Below are 19,521 nucleotides of genomic sequence, written 5' to 3' on the forward strand. Positions count from 1 at the left end.
CATTTCTCTAACTTTGCATTTCCTGCCTCAAATTGCACTCATGTCCCAGAATCAAAGCCTCCTTCACTCCCGGACAACAATCTTCACATGAAGTGGGAGGATCACAACGTTTGATCCAAATAACAACAACAACAACAACAACAAGGCAACTATTTCAACAAGAGGTGAGAAGTTACAGATCTTTATACATAATTGTTTTAGAAATTAATAACGCACACGCAGAGAACTTAAGAGCCCATCCATATGAAAGTATAAACGAATCATCAAAGTTCTGCACCAAAGTGAAATTCGGGACTTTTAAGTGTTCCTTTAAGAGACGCGTAAAGGAAAGGGACTGCTGAAGTTTGAGGAGGGGGCGGTTCTGGCACAGCACTCGGGGGTTCCGTGGGGACGCGGGGACGCCGCCGGCGGGGAGGTGCCGGTCACGGCTCTAGGGGATCTCGCGCCAGATGCCTCTGCTGACCACACAATCAACTTCGCCCCGGGCCTTTCACCCCGGAGCCCCCACGGGGCGGCCCCGGGACCCCCCAGGGCCGTCTGCCTCTCGCCGGGATCCACAGGGCTGACGGGGTCCGGCCGGTACCTGGTCATAAGGGGACTTCTCCAGCATCTGCGTGCACAGATCGGCGCAGAGCTGGAACTTCCTGCGCCTAAAATAGCTCCAGGCCAGGAGCAGCGGCTCCATCTCCGAGCCCATGGCGGCCGAGGGCGGCCCGCGAAGGACCTGGGCCGGGGCCTGGGAGGGCGGGGTCGAGGAGCCAGAGGCGTCCAGCTCTGCCCGGCAACGCGCGGAGGCAGGGGCCTAGCCTGAGAGGTGCCCGCATCGCGCCTGAGAACAGGAAAAAGAAAACCCACCACGAGTCGAACTCAGCTACGAGGCTTGTCAAACCTTGGCTGCAGAAAGTGTGTACTTTTAAAAGATACATATTTCATTAACCTTGAGAAGAAGGCACCATGGCTAAATTAAGAGGTAGTGACTTAGACACCTCCGACTGGGGTCCTCCACTCTCCCAAAGGAGGACCGGTTGCCTAGCAGCGAAACGCTCTGCTTACTCTGCCAGTCTGAGAAAAAATCCCAGGTGTTGACCCTACAGCGGGTGTCCTACTCTTCCTTGCACGCTTTCCTGCCCCTATCATTTATCCTTCCAATTCTAGAAACACAAACATGAGACCAGTTTCTTCAATACCATACTGCCCACCAGAACCCAAGCATTCTAAAAGCCCTCAACAAATCTCAGTGTTCGAATAGAAAGGGGTATTGGATACTGCTTAGTCCTATCGAGGCATTTTACAGATGAAAAACTGAGATCGGCTCAGAGAAGAGAAATTATTCACCCCAAATCGCATGAAGTTAGGGAGCGGGACTGTAATCTGGGCTACAGATTAGGCTGTTACAGATAGGCTGTTAATACCGCTATTATACAATGCATAAGGATTCCGGATTACACATTGGTGACTTTTTTACAAACAAAATGACATAACACAAAATTTTAAAAAGGAGCTTTTTGAAATGTCATCTCCAACCAATTGCTGTTTGTCAAATGCTTACTTGTGCGGAATGATTTCTTTAGGCACAATTCTGACTTCTCTCTAGAGATTTACACAGATACGAAAAAAGAAGTGTGACTGGGCTAAATCTAGGTAGACTTCGTTAGGAAGGGTATCTTTTTTCCTTGCCTCTTTCCTACCACAGTGGGAGAGGCAAGAGAGGAAAAATAATACTGAAGAAATTTCTGGTCAGGTCTAAATCTCCTTTTACAGATAAGAAACAACAACTCTTAGCAAAAATAAATCACTCACAGTTTTCTCAAACCACTAGGGTACCATAATGCAGACATTATATTTAATCCCAATATTTATATATTTCATAAATATCAAAATGAAACTACCTTTCTAACCTGACTAATGGGTTGGGAGTAGTTTTCTTCTCCTTACTAAGCAGTATTTCTTGTATTTCTTGAATTTTTGCTTTTTAGAAGCGAATAGTAATCAGGGTTTTTTCTTTTTTAAAAAATGTTTATTTATTTATTTTGAGAAGGAGAGAGAGAGAGCATGAGTGAGGAAGGGACAGAGAGAGACAGGGAGAGAGAGAATTCCAAGCAAGCTTTGTACTGTCAGAGCAGAGCCCTATGCAGGGCTCAATCCCACTAACCATGAGATCATGACCAGAGCCAAAATCAAGAGTCAGATGCTCAACCAACTGAGCCACCCAGGTGCCCCTATCCAGGTTTTGATTATTACAGTTATGTTTATTGTAATTAGTCCATTTTTGTTTCCCTCAAAGTGCTTCTAGAAATGTATTCTGTCCTAAGACAATAGCCTGTTGTTTCTGAGAGTCAGGTTGTAGGACTACACATGCTGGCAATTGCAATTGGGCTCAATATTTCAAAAGACTTTTTGTTTTCTGATACAATGTTGCTATGTAAGTGAGTCTCAACTCCAGCTCCATATTAGACAGATTTTTAAATAAAATTTTTATTTTAGAACAGATTTAGATTTATGAAAAAGTTGTAGAGTACAGAGAGTTCCTATATACTCCTCACCCACTTTCTCCTATTGTTAACATTTTATGTTAGTACAGTACATGTGTCACAATGAAGGAACCAATATTGACACGTTGCTATTAACTCCACGGTATATATGGATTTCAATAATTTTCCCCTGATATCCTTTTTCCATTCCAGGATCCCACTTTGGATACCTTATTACACTGAATTAGTAATGTAAGGGTTAAATTGTAGTGTTAGGGCTAACCTGTAGCCTTGAGAAATAACAGCTTTGTTTTAACACTGTAGGTTAAGAGATACCAGCCTTATCCTATCAATCAAGGGAACAAAAGTTCAAGGAAAATCAACTGGATTAGTGTTTGATTGGATTGGGGCAAGGGCACGTCAGAACTGTTTCCACCCCCATCTGGAAACTATTTCTTTGTTCTGTTCCCAGGTGACGATAAGACGATGTGGTGGGCTATAAGAACTCTGTACCCCGGCTGTTCGGCCGCACTCTGGTCTAGAGTGTCAGTCCTGATCGGTCTGCCTCGCCTCTCATTGCAATAAACTTTGTTGTGACTGTCACTGGTGCCCATAGCATTCTGTTTCAGGAGTCGTGTGGGTGCAACAGGATGTCTCCTTTCTCTGATCTGTGGCAGTTTCTCAGGCTTTCCTTGTTTATGATGACCTTGACAGTTTTGAAGAGTACTAGTCAAGTATTTTGTAGAATATCTCGAAAACTTTTAAAAATACAGATACTCAAATTCCATCCTTCAAGATTCTGATTTAAATAGCTTGATGTAGAGCTAAAACGTCAGTTTTTTTGTTTTTCTTTGTAAGTTTCCTAGTTAATTCTACTAGGCAGCCAGGGTTGAACAACTATCATGTTGAGTTCCACATGGTCTTGCATATATTGAGATTATTGCCAACTTCCTAGACAAGAACAAGATTTTTATAAGTGGTAAAAATAAAGAGACATAAATATATAAGTATGGAACAAAAAAGAGGCATTAAAAATATTTTAGGACCATAATAATTCATATTAGCTTCTTTCAGAAGGCTGTTAATTTTTTTTTTTTCCTTTTAGAAAAGTCAAATGGAGGGGCGCCTGGGTGGCTCAGTCAGTTAAAGTGTCCGACTACGACTCAGGTCATGATGTCTCAGTTTGCGAGTTTGAGCCCCACGTCAGACTCTGTAGACAGCTCAGAGCCTAGAGCCTGCTTTGGATTCTGTGTCTCCCTCTCTCTCTGCCCCTCCCTGCTTGCACGCGCGCTCTCTCTTTCTCTCTCTCTCTCTCAAAAACAAATAAACATTAAAATTTTTAAGAAAAGAAAAGTCAAACGGCTGTGGAAAATTGTAGAATACTTAACAAATTGCAGGATATGAAGCACGTCTAAATGTAGCATAAACTGAGCCTTTAAAAGATTATACGGGGCGCCTGGGTGGCTCAGTCGGTTGAACGTCTGACTTCGGCTCAGGTCATGATCTCACAGTCCGTGAGTTCGAGCCCCGCATCAGGCTCTGTGCTGACAGCTCAGAGCCTGGAGCCTGTTTCAGATTCTGTGTCTCCCTCTCTCTCTGACCCTCCCCTGTTCATGCTCTCTCTCTGTCTCAAAAATAAATAAATGTTAAAAAAAAAAAAAAGATTATAAATTGTGTAAATTTTTAATTGTGTAAATATGTTAATTGATTATGTGAATGTGCAGATAGACTTTATTACATTTTTTATAATTTCTAATCCATAATGCAGAAACCGTTTTTTAATGTTTACTTATTTATTTTTGAGAGAGAAAGACAGAACGCGTGCACAAGTAGGGGAAGGGCAGAGAGAGAGAGGGAGACACAGAATCCGAAGTAGCTCTGGGCTCTGAGCTTTGAGCACAGAGCCCGACTCAGGGCTCAAACCCACAAACCTGTGAGATCATGACCTGAGCTGAAGTCAGACACTTAACTGACTAAAGCCATCCAGGCACTCCAGAAACCACTTTTTTAAATGGCATGCTAGTAACAGGAAGAATATTAAATGTAACAGCTCCTAGCGAAAAGGGTAGATAGGACTTACTAGGGTCATTTTCAAACTGAGGAAAATGAAGCACAGAGAAACAACTTAATCCCTTTGAAAGAAAGGGTCAGTTTCCCAATCAGAGCTAGATCTCAGTTCCTGGATCCTTATCTTTTGCTCTCCAGCAACTACATATCCTTTTAGGTTAATTCTGTTTAAAGTCAAATACTATAGATATGTAACTTTAATTGTCAAAAGTTAACTTTTCTTAAATGTTACATTGGTATTATTCAGGTCATTTAACGTTAACCCAAAAGAAAAGCAGTTAAACTGGGATCTTCTCTTAGTCAACAAGTATTTGTGTAGGCCCTGTGCTTGGTGATAAGAACAGCAGAGAGGAACAAGAGAGGTCTCCCGACACAAAGACACTTAGAATAAAGAGTAGTTAGGGGAAAGAGCACTGAATTTGAGGTCAGACTTACTGGCTGTGTTTTCTCAGGCAAATTAGGAATCAATATAGGATGGTAGTTAAGAAGTCGGCTCTGGTGCTACATTTCCTATATTTGAACCCCTGACTCTCCCATGCACTAAATGTGGGGATCGTGGGCAAGTGGCTTAATAGTCCCATGCCTCAGATATGTGCTTCATCCATAATGTAAATGTTCTTTAAGAATTTTTTATTCTGCCTTAAAGGACTAGAAAAACACACATGATGGATGAAACTCATAAGAAATGTTAACTATAGATAGTAAGTATGTCATAGACCTATAGGACATGCTAAATATAGAATAGAATAGACATTTATGTGTTAAACACATTAAGAGAATGAAAAAAATGAGTGTTACTTGTAGACAGAAAGAGATGGAAAGCAAAATAAGCCTTAAATACTCATAAAGCATGGATCAGCTTTATCTACCTCAAATTGGCCACCCATTGGTATCATCCGTTCTAGCCCACTTGCCCTCTGCTTAAAATACATACCGTTGCTCATAAGGTTATCACAGAGCTATAACTGTAGCTGTGTATATTTGCCTCTTCTTCTCTCCAATAGAGCAAACATCTGGCACCACAGATCTTCCATCTCTAAACTTTCTTGCCTGCCCTTGACTCTGCTCCTTGTAACAACACCATCTGTGATAAAGAAAGGTGATGTAAAGAGAGTCAGGACACAGGAACTTTGAGCAAACCACAGGCCATGCGGTCCTTTCACCTATTTGCACTAAATATCTTTACCTATTCAATCTCACTGTAGATTTTAAGTTGAGTTAACAAACTAGCCATTTTGGTCTATGAGCCTTTCAATTTCAGGACTTCCAGGATAAGCCCACTAGTTAGTGTACTTAGAAGCCACCATAGCATTTCCCCACTACATATCAAATGGGAATGAGGATGATGACTACAAGAACAATGATGATGATGGAATGACTATTTTATGGGATGGTTGTAGAGATCAAGCCAATTTCATTTAGGCAAGGCATAATTACATTGTCTATTCAAAAAACACAGAAACACATTGGGATGGAAACCAACAATGTATGCAACCAGGGATTGCCTCAATTTTCAGTCAGACACATTTATTACATCCTAGAGAAAGAGTATTTTGAGACAATACCAAAGAAACTGGAAGTCATTCTTTTTTACCCATTCTTGAGAAAGTGCTTAATAAATATCTATTGATATTTTAGCGAAAAATTCTTTTGAATACATAGTATGAGATGCCAGGAATACAGAGTGAATAATGGAGGTGAACAAACAAGTGCAATAGAAGGAGGTGGGAGCCATGATAAACCCAGGAAGGGACAAGGGTACGAGTGAAGGCACGGGGCTGGGTGATTTTACATCTTCTCCACGGTTGGTAAAGAGCTTTGTGGTCAGCAGCTCAGGGAAAGCTTCACAACATGAAATCATGTGATCAGGAAAGAAGATGTGGAAGGAAAGAAGCAAAGGTGGGCTCAAGCCAGATCATCAAGAGTATGGAACATCACAGAGTGGAATTTGCACATCCAATGAAAAACCACCAGGGAAATTTTACCAGAGAATAAGAACAACTTGGCTGATTTAGAGTGAAGGTAGGAAGATCACTTAGGATACTCCTGTCATAGTTAAGGTACGACATGCTGGAAGTAATGGGCGTGGACGCAAGAGGCAAACAAATGTCGAAGAAATAAAATCAGTAGAACTTGGACACTGATTGGATATGTGGAGGGCATTTGGCTAAGGAAAGAGAGAAAACTAGTCTAGTTCTCAGGTTTCCAAGTGGTGAGTGTACGGATAGGGGGGCCAGTCACCAAGATCAGAATGAAGGAGAAGGAATGGAGTGAGAAAAAATGAGAGTAGTTCAGTCTGGGGCATAATGATTTTATTGCCTCTGGGACAGCAGGATGGAGATGTTCTGTTGGTTACTGGAAACAGATGCACAGAAGAGGCCATGAAAACAGTTCAGTGATGGAGATAAAATTTGAGACTCACATAATTATATATCTGTTCATCAAAGGCAATGGAGAGAATGAGATTACCCCCATGGAGAGTTTGTGGAATGAGAAAAGAAAAGAACCAAAGACAGAACCATGCAGATTACTAACATTAAGAGACAGGTAATGAAAAGAGGAGAGATAAAACATACCAAGAAGAAATGCTCAGACATGTAAGAAACCAGATCTAAGAAGACCAGATGAGTGTGGGATCGTGAAGCCAAACTATAGAGAAAATTTCAAAAAAGAAGAAGCAGTTCAACCATGTTAAATTCTGAAAAGATACGATGAAAACTAAAATAAAAAATAAAAATAAATAAAAATAAAAATACCAGGTTTGGCCATAAGTCACCCATCTACAATATTTGTCTCCATTTGACTACAGTGGAGTCAAGAGAGAACAGGCAAAGAAATCTGTGTGTAATTAGCTGAGGTGAGAATCAGACCTAAGAAATAGACACACGAATAGAAGTTATTCTTTCAAGGAACAGTCACTCAAGCAAATGACTTAAAAATATTTGCAAAGCCACGTGCATGTGTTTGAATTAACAGAAGTTTTATACTTTGTGGTGGTTCACCATATAATAGATGCTGTGTTCAATTTTTTAAAGCTATAGGGCTCTGGGGTGCCTGGGTGGCTCAGTCGGTTAAGTGTCCAACTTCAGTTCAGGTCACGATCTCATGGTTTGTGAGTTAGAGCCACACATCAGGCTTTCTGCTTTCAGCCAGAGCCCACTTCAGATGCTCTGTCCCCCTTCTCTCTCTCTGTCCCTCCCCTGCTCTCTCACTCTCTCTCTCAAAAATAAACTTAAAAAAAAAAAAAAAGCTATAGGGTTCTACTACTGACAATTGCATAAACCACTGATTCTGGGGTAGAAACTTTTCTCTAAAATGGATGTGATCTGAGGTAGCATGTTTTTAGTCTTTTTGCTCAGGAAGAAGTGGTACTTTTATACTCCAGGACTCTACTGAAAAAGTGAACTCATTATTAGTACTAGTATGGGACTTATTCTACTATTCAAGCCTTTTTTTTTTTTAAAGCCATTGAATGAATAATTCCCAGCAATATACAAGCAAATGCCATTCAATATTAAAGTAGGAGTCACTAACAGATTTATCTATTTACCAGTATAACAATGGCTACCATTTATTGAGCTCTTATTCTGGGTGGATTGGGCACAGTATTAGGTTCTACACATGCTCTTAAGTCTCCTCACTAACTCTGCAAGCTTGGTACTATTATTGTCCCCATTCTACAGAAGAAGAACTAAGACTTGAACTTAGTTGTTTGCTCAGTTATCCAGTGAGTCTGTGCACAACGAGGATTTAAATTTATGTGGAGTCAAGATCCTACACCCTTTACCAGATGAGCAACTTGTATTTTTTCAAAAGTACAAGATGCTCTAGTCACACTGAATTTCTCCCTATTCCCTCTATACTTGATGTACTTGAAGCATTCTGTGCCTTTGCACATAGCTGCAGTGTCTTATCTCCATCCCCCATGCCTTGTGTCTGGTTGGCATAGATCCAAGCCAACTTTCAACCCTATTTTGAACTCTACTGATTCTCCAAAGACCTATCTGCAAGATGCTCTCAGTACCCCTCTTATAAAACTTCTTATGCTACACTATAATATCTTTCTCCTTGTAGACTTTAATGTTATTCATCCCTTTCCCAGAAGCCTAGCATACGGTGCACACATGGCATAGACATTTCATAGATTCTTGGTGAATGAATGGCCAAATGAAGTTCAATAACTACTATACCAAATTCAAAATTGATGGTTACATTTTGAAATAAATAACTTAATCTTTGAATATGCATTGTGGCATCTATCTAAAGGCTTAGGGAACCAATTTAACCATGCCAAAACTTAGTGTCAAATAACTTGTTTTCATTAAAATACCAAAGCCTTTGGAGATCAGTCTATATTAATAGAGTCTACCTAAAGCAATTTGAAATTTCTTTTCAAAAAGAATTAAAAAGGGATAATCCTTAAAGGGAATAAAAGTCTGATTTTATAAAGACTGATTCTTGGTTTTTATTTTCTAAAATGATCCATTTAAAGATCTTATACATTTTTAAAGATAGCTTAAATATTATACAAGTTATCAGAAAGTTCACTTGCTTTAAGCTAGTGGATATTTTTTCTAATACTTTTCTATAATTCCAATATTACTAGGTAAATGTTTCTTAAGATCTCAAATAAGCCTTTTTTTTTTTTTTTAGATAATTTCTTGGACACTTCACGTATCTTCTTGATACAATCAATCCTCTTGATAATTAGTTATTCACCAAGCATTTATTGAATGCCTACCGGTGCCAGGCACTTTCTAAGCTATGGGTACAGTGATTATTAGAGCAAAGACTCTCTCCTCTCATGGATGGGGAGAAGAGATTACGACTATTGGTAAACTAGTAATATACCTACCTTAAACCACAACCAACGTCATACTCAACAATATACCCTTAGAAGCATTCCCAGTAAAATCTGGAATAAGCGATGCTAGCACTACTGCTATTTAATACTGTTCAGAAAATTATAGCAATGCAATAAACAGAGTAAGAAGTTTGGCTATCAGAAAGGAAGAGCCAAGATATTATTGTTTGTCAGTTGTAGATAATTGTCTTTCTAGGAAACTTTGTTATTTAGAAAGTTCTTTTTTTTTTTTAATGTTTATTTCATACTCCATAACTTCTTGGACCCTCTGATTCAATGATTTGAAATGCTACCTTCATTATATGCTAAATTCGAGTATAGAATAAATATTGTTTCTGGGTTGTGTGTTCAGGGTCATTGACATGAAGGTCAATATTTTTGAAAGTATAACACTGTTTTAATTTCTGTAGCTCTATTTACAAATCTTTACATTTTTTTCAAGTCCTCGAATTTATGTGAGGCTTTATTCATAGATAAACTATTTTCAGTTATGAAGTTAGTCACAATCCAATATTACTGGCATTTTAAGTACGTGAATAATGATTTTTCCTAATCTACTGGGAAATAGTCTCTTAATACTCTGCTCCTACTATAGTAAACTCCAAATCAAAAAAGCTCTATAAAACTAGTGACTTCCTTGAAAATAAAGAAAATGCTTCTCAATTTCTGCACATGAGCTATACTACATTAACCCCAAATTACTGACCATCTACCAAAATCTATTTTCTTCTTGTGGCTCTTGAATGAAGCTATTACCTGTTATTTTGGCAAAGGTCTTAAGAAAGTGAAAATACAATTATTAAATATTCCCTTTTATTCTAAATTTGCTTGTTTCAGTCTGAATTTCACACGCAATTACACATCTGCTCAGGTGAGCCATCTAGGTGTTCTTAGAAATATTTATCAAGTCCCTTTGATTCGTATCACATACGACAGCCTAAACGATTTTAAACCAAGCACATAAAGAGAGGCTGATTACATTCAATTGCTTTTTCCATCAAGCTTCTTGTACTCTGAAAATCAGATTCTAAAGTCTGAGAATGAATTAATTTTCAACAATTGAAGTAGGCTTAGAACTCTGTTGGTATAAATTCTATTTATGTGACAGACAACCACTTCTGCCTCCATCTTGTCCTCATGCAGTTGAACATGATATGAAAGAGCACCTTCTTTCCAGTCATTGGTAAGGGGTCATACAGATTCTTTAAAAATCACTTAAAAAGGAAAATAAACCCAGGAGCTCCTGGATGGCTCAGTTGATTAAGCTTCCAACTGAAGCTCAGGTCGTGATCTTGTGGTTCGTGAGTTGGAGCCCCACATCGGGCTCACTGCTGTCAGCATAGAGCCTGCTTCCGTTCCACTGTCCCCCACTCTCTCTCTGCCCCTTCCCTGCTTGTTCTCTCTCTCTCTCTCTCTCTCTGAAAACAAATAAATAAACTTTAAAAAAAAAGGAAAAAGAGACCTAGATTCTTTTCACTAAAAAAAAAAATGACAAAGATCAAAGCAAAATCTACCTATCCTATGACATTTATACATAGAGAATCCTAGTATAAATATTTAAAATATAAAATATAAACACAGTAAATTGGTGCAGCCACTATGGAAAACAGTATGGAGTTTCCTCAAAAAATTAAAAATAGAAATACCATGTAATCCAGTAATTCCACTACTGGATATTTACCTAAAGAAAATAAAAACACTGATATGAAAAGATATGTACACCCCTATGTTTACTGCAGCATTATTTATATTAGCCAAAATATGGAATCACCCTAAGTGTCCATCTATAGATGAGTGGATAAAGAAAATGTGGCGAATATATATATAGATGTATATAATGGAATATCACTCAGCCGTAAAAAAAGATAATCTTGCCATTTACAATAGGATAGACTTAGAAAGTATTATACCAAATGAAATAACTCAGAGAAAGACAAATACCTTATGATTTCACTTATATGTGGAATCTAAAAAAACAAAACGAGCAAATAAATAAACAAAAGCTCTAAACAAATAGACTCTAAATACGGAGAACAAACTGATGGTTGCCAGAGGGGAGGGAGTAGGGGAATGTGTAAAATTGGTGAAGGGGAGTGGGAGATACAGGCTTCTAGTTAATGAATGAATAAGTCAGAGGGATGAAAAGTACAGCATAGGAAATAAAGTCAACGATATTGTAATAGTGTTGTATGGGGACAGATGGTAACTAATCTTGTAAGCATAGCATAACATAAAGAGATGTCAAATCACTATGTTGTACAGTTGAAACCAGTGCGACATTGTCTGTCAACTATACTTCAATAAACTTCACATCTTAAAAATACAAAATAGAAGAACAGATTTAAAAAAAATTTTTTTTAACGTTTATTTATTTTTGAGAGCCAGAGAGACAGAGTGCAAGCTGGGGAGGAGCAGAGAGAGAGGGGGACACAGAATCCAAAGCAGGCTTCAGGCTTTGAGCTGTCAGCATGGAGCCCGATGTGGGACTTGAACCCACAAACTGTGAGATCATGACCCAAGCCAAAGTCAGACACTTAACCGACTGAGCCACCCAGGCACCCCAAAAGAACAGATTTTTTTTAAATGCAGTATACACTGTATTATTACATCTCTGCTTTCTACTCTGACCAGCCACAAGGACATTATATACATATATGAAAGGAGGGCAAAGAGTGAGAAAGTGTCTTTGATGTGGCTAGAACGCTGCTCATTTTTAAAAAATTAAGTTCTGGAATGTTCTAACACCACCATCCAAACTCCCCAGCAAGACCTAAAAGTCCTACAGCTCCTGGCTATTTCTCTGACCATATCTCATCCCCTTATCGACTTGCTTACTCCACTCATGTGACACTGGCCCCCTTGCTGGTCTTTGACTGGGCTTAGCGGGGCAATGTTGCACTTAGTCTTTGTAGACAGCCACATTCTTCCCCCAGATAACCTCTCAGTCACTTAATGAAGGGGTCCTTCACTCTGTCAATTCATGAAGGTCCCCACTGATGTGTCACTTCATTAAAGAGGTCCTCCCTACAAACCAGCCCCATCTCATTTCCCCGCCACTTTTTTCTCCATAGTACCTGACACCCCTTGGCATATTTCATAAGTATGCACATATACATTATCATCTATGTCTCTGCCCTCTCTTCTGCAGAATGCAAGCACCAAGAGTTGATACTTTGCTCTATCCTCAGTGCCTAAGGTAATGCTTGGCATATAATATGTCCTCAAAAAATATTTGCTGAATAAATTGCTTTCTTTCCAATAATGTTAGGCTAAATAATACAAGTTGTGGGTCACTATTTAGGTTTAAAGATCCAATTATTAATTAGCATGTTGATAAACATTAGCACTTGACAGTATGAATTATTTAATTGAATATAATGTCTATGCCTTCTCATAAAACCACATAGAAAATTGTCAAATCAAGAACCTCTGCAACTCTATCTCATTCTATTCATAATCTCTGGCCTTAGCCCTCTCTTTGCTGTTAGGGTCAATAGCAGAGTAGTCCCCTCACGGTATTCATTACTAGACAAATTTAGCAGAGAAATGAAGAGTCATCTACCCAGCAGACTGCCTACCCTCACTTACATCCTGACTGCCCATCCCTGAACCCCCACTGGCCCTTTTTTTTAAAAACAATTTTTTTTAATGGTTATTTATTTTTGAGAGTGTGAACAGGGGAGTGGGAGAGAGAGAGGGAGACACAGAATCTGGAGCAGGCTCCAGCCTCTGAGCTGTCAGCCCAGAGCCTTGATGCAGGGCTGGAACTCACCAACTGCGAGATCATGACCTGAGCCGAAGTCAGATACTTAATCAACAGAGCCACCCAGGAGCCCCTATAGGAAGTTTGAACCCCTACTGACCCTTGAGAAGAGGAGGATGGCTAGAGGTGCATGGAGGAACATATTTTGTCTTCTTGTGAAAGTATCATATTTATGCTTACTGGCATTCCCCTTGCTTCCCTCAATATCCTAAAAAATTATCCACTTCACTCCGGAAGTTCTAAAGTTCTAAGCATTTGTAGGGTGGTGAATTACATTACACGACTCCTTTTCCTTCGGGATATTATGACAGATTATATTATTATCCCCACTTATTCACTCCTCCCTTGCAAGAAGATTTAACATCCTCACCCATTGTTGCCATGTGATTCAACACTGAGTTGGCCCCCATTGACATTGGACCTGGCCATGTGACTTGCTGTGACCAATGGGTCATGGGCAGAAAAAGTATACTACATGCTCTAAAACTTTAAGAGCCTTTCCGTGGTTGGCTTTGCTCTTTTCCCTCTGCTCCTTCAGCCTGAGACCCAGAATGAGAAGAGATGTAAAGCAAAGTATAGCCAGGCCACATCACTGTAGCTGACCCACAACTACCCTGACCCACAATGTGAACAGGAAAGAAATGTTGGTTATTGTAAACTACTGAGATGCTTGGATCATTTGTTACTGCAGCAAAGCTAATATCTTCATACTCTTCTTTTTTCTCCCATGATTAGAATTCAAATATCCATTTCTACAAAATTAACAAGATGTGAAGAAGTCCCACATGAAGAACACTACTAATTTTACTGAAGGGCATATGAAAAGAAAAATAAACAAATAAAAAAAATACCATGTTCCTAGATAGGTAGATTACACAGTGAAAAGTTTCAGTTCTCTTCAAATTAACCTATAAATTCAGGGTGTTTTCAACAACTAGAATAGTTGAATCTGACATTCATCAGGAAGAACAGTCCCCCCCAAAAAATTTTTGAGAAATGATACTAATGACCGTCTTGCCCTACAAGATATTAAAAAATGTACACGGATGCTATAGTAATCAAAATAAGATGGTACTAGAACAGGTTCACAAGTAGATGGATGGAATAGAATAGAAAAGCCAGAAATGGCTACATATATGTGATGATTTAACAGATGATAAACATGGTAGTTCCTCCCAACACTACCCAACCTGTTCTTTCTGAAATCATTCCGATCTCAGAAAATGGTACATCCATCTTTCCAGTTGCCTAGACCAAAAGCCTTACATATATGCTTATCTTCTCTTTCTTAAACACACACATCCAAATTCATTAGCCAAGCCTGTTAGTTCTACCTCAAAAATAGATCTAGAATCTACCTCTACTAAACCGTTTTGCCCCAACTATCCTTATCTCTTGTATCAATTACTGCTTTAGGCTCTTGGGACCTTTGACACTACTCAACACAGCAGCCAAAGTGACTCTTTCAAAATATCCTAAATCAGATCATGTCACTTCTTTCCTTAAAACCCCTCCAGTGTTGGCCATCTCACCTGGATTTGAAAGCCAAAGTTCTTAATGCTAACTCATAAGTCCCTAAACGATCTGCCCCCTCTTCCACCCCATTAGATAAGATCTGATCTTATCGAATGCCGCCTTACGTTAGCTTATACCGGAGTCACTCGAGCTTCTATGCTAATCCTTAAGTGGATCAAACATGGTGCCATAACAGGTTATTTGCACTTACTCTTTTCTCTACCAAGAATGCTCTTTTCCTAGATATCCACGTGAATTGCTTCATCCCCTCCTTCATGTTCTACATCTAATGCTATCTTATTAGAATGATCATCCCTGACCACCAAAATTAGTCACATAACTTTCCCAGTGCAAAATGAAAATGCAAGGTTTTTCATTTTCGGAATTTCAAGACAACAGAGCATTATAATATTGAACATTTGGAAAGGTTCAAAGCTAACATGTATTTTTCTATCACTTATCAACTTGTACATTAAGCCACTAATTTTATTAGGAAGGAAGACAACTAATTTTTATTTACATAAAATATAAACACAACATAAATCTAGTTTTGTTTCCGTTACATACAGTAAGACACTCTCTATGATCATGTGTCAATCTCTTATAATTTGTCTACACAGTATTTCACAGGATATGAAGGAATGATCATAAGAAAAATTAATGGTGCTCAAAAATTATATCAGATGATGTCAATGATTTAACAGTACACTTACTAAGCTTTTCTTAAAGGTATATTATATTCAAAGGCTATAAACCCCTCAATTTATGATTATTGAGTTGAGAACCATCCTGTTTTCTTCCAAGTACAGAATGTTTTATTTCTGTCACTTTTTCTGAAATCAGTACTTAACCCATCTCATTTTTTATTTGTTTGTTATTATTTTTCCAGAAGGCCCATCTCATGATAACGTGTAACTAACTTGGACTCGCATTGTATGGCACAGGTTTTCATGTAGATGTATTACCAGTGTGTGTGTGACATTGTTTGAAACAACCTTTACTCTTCACGTCTGAGAACAACCACCACAACAACATAATAATAAGCATTTTCTAAAACCTTTTTGAGATGCTGGCCTTCTTTTTGATCTTCCAGGTCAAGTTCACTTATTGTCTAACAAACAAATCAATCAATGCCATTGAATTATTTCAATTAAATCACTTTTTTTTTCTATTTAATTCCTGTTTTGAGAAGGATTATTAATTAGCCAAATGATTCCTTTTCTGGGGAATGTTCCACAACTCTTTGGTGAAATGAGCATATTACATATATGCCTTCTTAATTGACTACTTAACTACTTAACTTACTTAACTACTTAACTACTTCTGCAGCAAAGTTAGAATGTTAACACTGCTTTTCTTACATATAAAGTTTATCATCTAATTTCAAGATGTTAACAGCTTTCCCCATTCTGTCTAGTCTAGTCATCCACTCCAGTCTCTGCTTATGTCTCTACTTTTCAGCTAAAGTTCTAAGTTATTGTTCAAATTTGTTTTGAAGTTTTAATTTTAAATTTTTTCCCCAGTCCTGATCAAAAGAAAGGAAGAAATAACTCAGATAACTCACTGAATAATGACTTAAATGGGCCTATTTCTCTTGTGGTCTTCCAAGAGTCCTGTCACTATATCAACCCCATTAGAATGTGGATCAACATAAATTATAAGATATTCATAAAGTTCGCTCTCCATAATTAGATTTTTACTCACAGGACTGGGTATTATCTGATATTTAAAAATTAATAGGAAAGGATAAAAAAAATCAACAACAAAGTTAATCTTCAGGAAAGGATGTGTTTTAAGATGTGCCAATGTTCAGTAGAGCTGTTTCAAGCCTGTGGAGGAACTCTGTCTCTTCCTCCCCATGAATACTAATAAAAGAATCTGAACAAGTTGGAGACGATAAAGTATATTTAGTCACTAAGCCAGAAGATCAACAAAGTAGGAAAGGCACAATTTTGAGGATGAGTTAACATGTCCCATTTGTTAACAGTATTTTTGAAGACCCTCGTGTACTCATGCTCTCATACATTTTGTAGAAATTGCTTGGAAAACATTCTTCAGACATCCGGGAGCTTTTTATATGGAGACCTTTACGAATTCCACTCAAGTGCCCCAATTGCAGAAGTATTATTGAAATTCCTCTAACTGGTATTGAATCTTTACCTGTTAATTTTGCATTAAGGGCTATTATGGAAAAGTACCAGCAAGAAGTCCGTCCAGATATCGTTACCTGTCCCGAACTTTACAGACAATATTAAGTGTTTACTGTCTCCTAGATAAAAAATTAGTTCGTGGTCATTGCCTTACCGTAGGTTAACGTCATGGTCATCCCATAGATGATCTTCAAGGTGCCTATCTGAAAGAAAAGGATACACCCCAAAAACTGCTTGAACAGTTAACTGACACACACTGGACAGATCTTACTCATCTTATCCAAAAACTGGAAGAACAGAAATCTCATTCAGAGAAGATGGTCCAAAGTGATAAGGAAGTTGTTCTCCAGTATTTTAAGGAGTTAGTGATACATTAGAACAGAAAAAAATTTTTTTCTTAGCTGCTCTTGGTAAAGTTAGCAATCTGATTAATCAAGAATACACTCCACAAATTGAAAGAATGAAAGAAATATGAGAGCAGCAGCTTGAATTGATGACACTGACAACATCTTTACAGGAAGAGTCTCCACTGAAATTTCTTGGAAAAGTTGATGATATCTGCCAACACGTACAGATTTTGAAACAAAGACCACTTCCTGATGTTCACCCTGTTGAAATTTATCCTCGAGTGAGCCAAATATTGAAAGAAGATTGGAGCAGAACAGAAATTGTACAAATTAAGAAACTTCTCAATCCTGAAATGAAAATTTCTTCAAAGAGGATGCCATGTTTCTGGCCTGATAAGGATGAAAAATAAGTCGAATTTTTTAAGATTTTAAACATCGTTGTAGTTACATTAATTTCAGTGATACTGGTGTTGATCCTCTTTTTTAACCAACACATAATCACCTGAAGTCTATCTTTTTACCAAAGTTTATCTAACAATTTGCATGATTTAAAGAATATGCTATGTCACACTTTATATTTGCTGAAGGAATTCATGTGGAAAATAGTTTCTCGTTGAAAATTCAAACCTGAATTGTTTAAATAGGCTTATTCTGTACAGCAGAGACTAACAACCATTGCTAAAGGGAGAAATAGGGTAGCATGGATAAACAGCAAACTAAACTATCAGAGTTGCAACAAATACAAATACACAGAAATGTTAAACCATCCATACTTCTCTTAGATGAAAATGTGTCAGAGCTAGAAATGATACAGAATGTGTCTAAACTAGAATAATTATCTAGTAACTACTTAATTTAATACACTATCCCATTTTATTTGATTGAGGCTGACTTTATCCCTGTGACCTTGAAACACTTCTGTACCGATACTGTCTTTCAGCATGATTATTTCTTTTAGCATTATATGCTGCAGTGGTTGGTTACTGTTGCAGTTCTTTATGTATACATAGCTTTTAGGTTAAAAGATGGCAAAATTGTTAAAATGCATATATACCTTTATTTTGATGTGGCCCGAAGCCTCTAAATGGGCAAAACAAGGAGGGTGAGTAGAGGTTTTAATTCAAACAGCAGTCTAAAAGTAGTAAGGGATTGCATACATTAAGGATATTTCTGATCAAACATACATGATACATTAATGTATTTTAGATAAACATTGCATTAAATCTATCAACATTCATTCCTAACAAGTTATTGATTTTGGAAATGTGTTAGGGAACAATGACCTTTTCAAATAATGATCTTACTTTATGGTTTGTGTAAATTTGACTTTTGGTTAGTGCTTTATTTAGTCTTGCCAGTCAAATCCATTTTTGGATAAAAACTCTGAAAACACATTACTAGAATAATTGTTGATGTATTCCATCCTCATTTGATTTAGGTGGCACCATGTTAACTATATTTGTCTTAAAAATGGTCTTAAGTTCTCTGCCATTTGCTTATGTGAATATCAAAGTACCAATAATTTAATCTTTTCTTCAATTTTGCTTAAATGGGAGTCTGTGTAGCTATTAAGTCAAATCCCTTTGATTAGTTCCCTTATTGTTAACAGGGACTTTTGGCTCTTCTGTCCATGGAACCATAAGTATAAGGTTATTTGCTTTCCAGAAATTCCAAATTGGCTGTTGCTCTTGGATCCATTCCCTAGGAGCCCTACCTAGCTCAAAGACTTTCAGGCCCTATTAGGGAATGCTCCTGGTCCTAGATTACATATAAAATATAATGAATTAATACGGCTATAGTTCTAAAATACTCCTAATTTTTAATTTAAAAAAATTTTTTAGTGTTTATTTTTTTGAGAGAGACAGAGCATGAGCCGGCTCCAGGCTCTGAGCTGTCAGCATAGAGCTTGACATGGGGCTTGAACTCTCTAGCTATGAGATCATGACCTGAGCTGAAGTCAGATGCTCAACTGACTGAACCACCCAGGTGCCCCTACTGAGAATAAATCTTAACACAAAGATGGCTGGCTGTATTAAATCAAATTTATGATCAGAATCAGAATTATCTAGCACAATTAACAGTCGTGTGGGCAAAGAATATTTGGAGGGTATTAATGGAGGTGGAGGGGAGAGACATATTGAGGTATGGAAATAAACACAGCATAATAACTTTAGGCTGAAGTTGCATTAAATTTTAGTCACAACATAAAAATGCCATGTACTTTTTGAGTACGTGTATTAGTAAGCACTGAAATTTGTTAGCTGTTGTGGGTCAAGCACTTACTGAAGTAGGTATTAACTTCTACTTTTTACAGATAAAGAAACATACCCTAAAGTAATTTGCC

At 37.9% G+C, this 19,521-nt stretch overlaps 1 protein-coding gene and 1 pseudogene across 3 annotated transcripts in view; one reads left to right on the plus strand and one right to left on the minus strand.

Moving 5' to 3' along the window:
• Positions 1 to 773, minus strand: part of TTC8 (tetratricopeptide repeat domain 8) — a 60,129-nt gene extending 59,356 nt beyond the window's left edge. For all 3 annotated transcript variants that reach the window (XM_049612352.1, XM_049612351.1, XM_049612357.1), the window contains exon 1: positions 584 to 773. In XM_049612352.1, coding sequence (XP_049468309.1) covers positions 584 to 697 — 114 coding nt within the window. In that variant the 5' untranslated portion in view covers positions 698 to 773. The remainder of the gene's footprint in view (positions 1 to 583) is intronic.
• Positions 696 to 17,794, plus strand: LOC125909077 (tripartite motif-containing protein 59-like; annotated as a pseudogene).
• Positions 17,795 to 19,521: the final 1,727 nt, after the last annotated feature.

The sequence above is a fragment of the Panthera uncia genome (assembly GCF_023721935.1).
Source record: "Panthera uncia isolate 11264 chromosome B3 unlocalized genomic scaffold, Puncia_PCG_1.0 HiC_scaffold_1, whole genome shotgun sequence".
Lineage (NCBI taxonomy): Eukaryota > Metazoa > Chordata > Mammalia > Carnivora > Felidae > Panthera > Panthera uncia.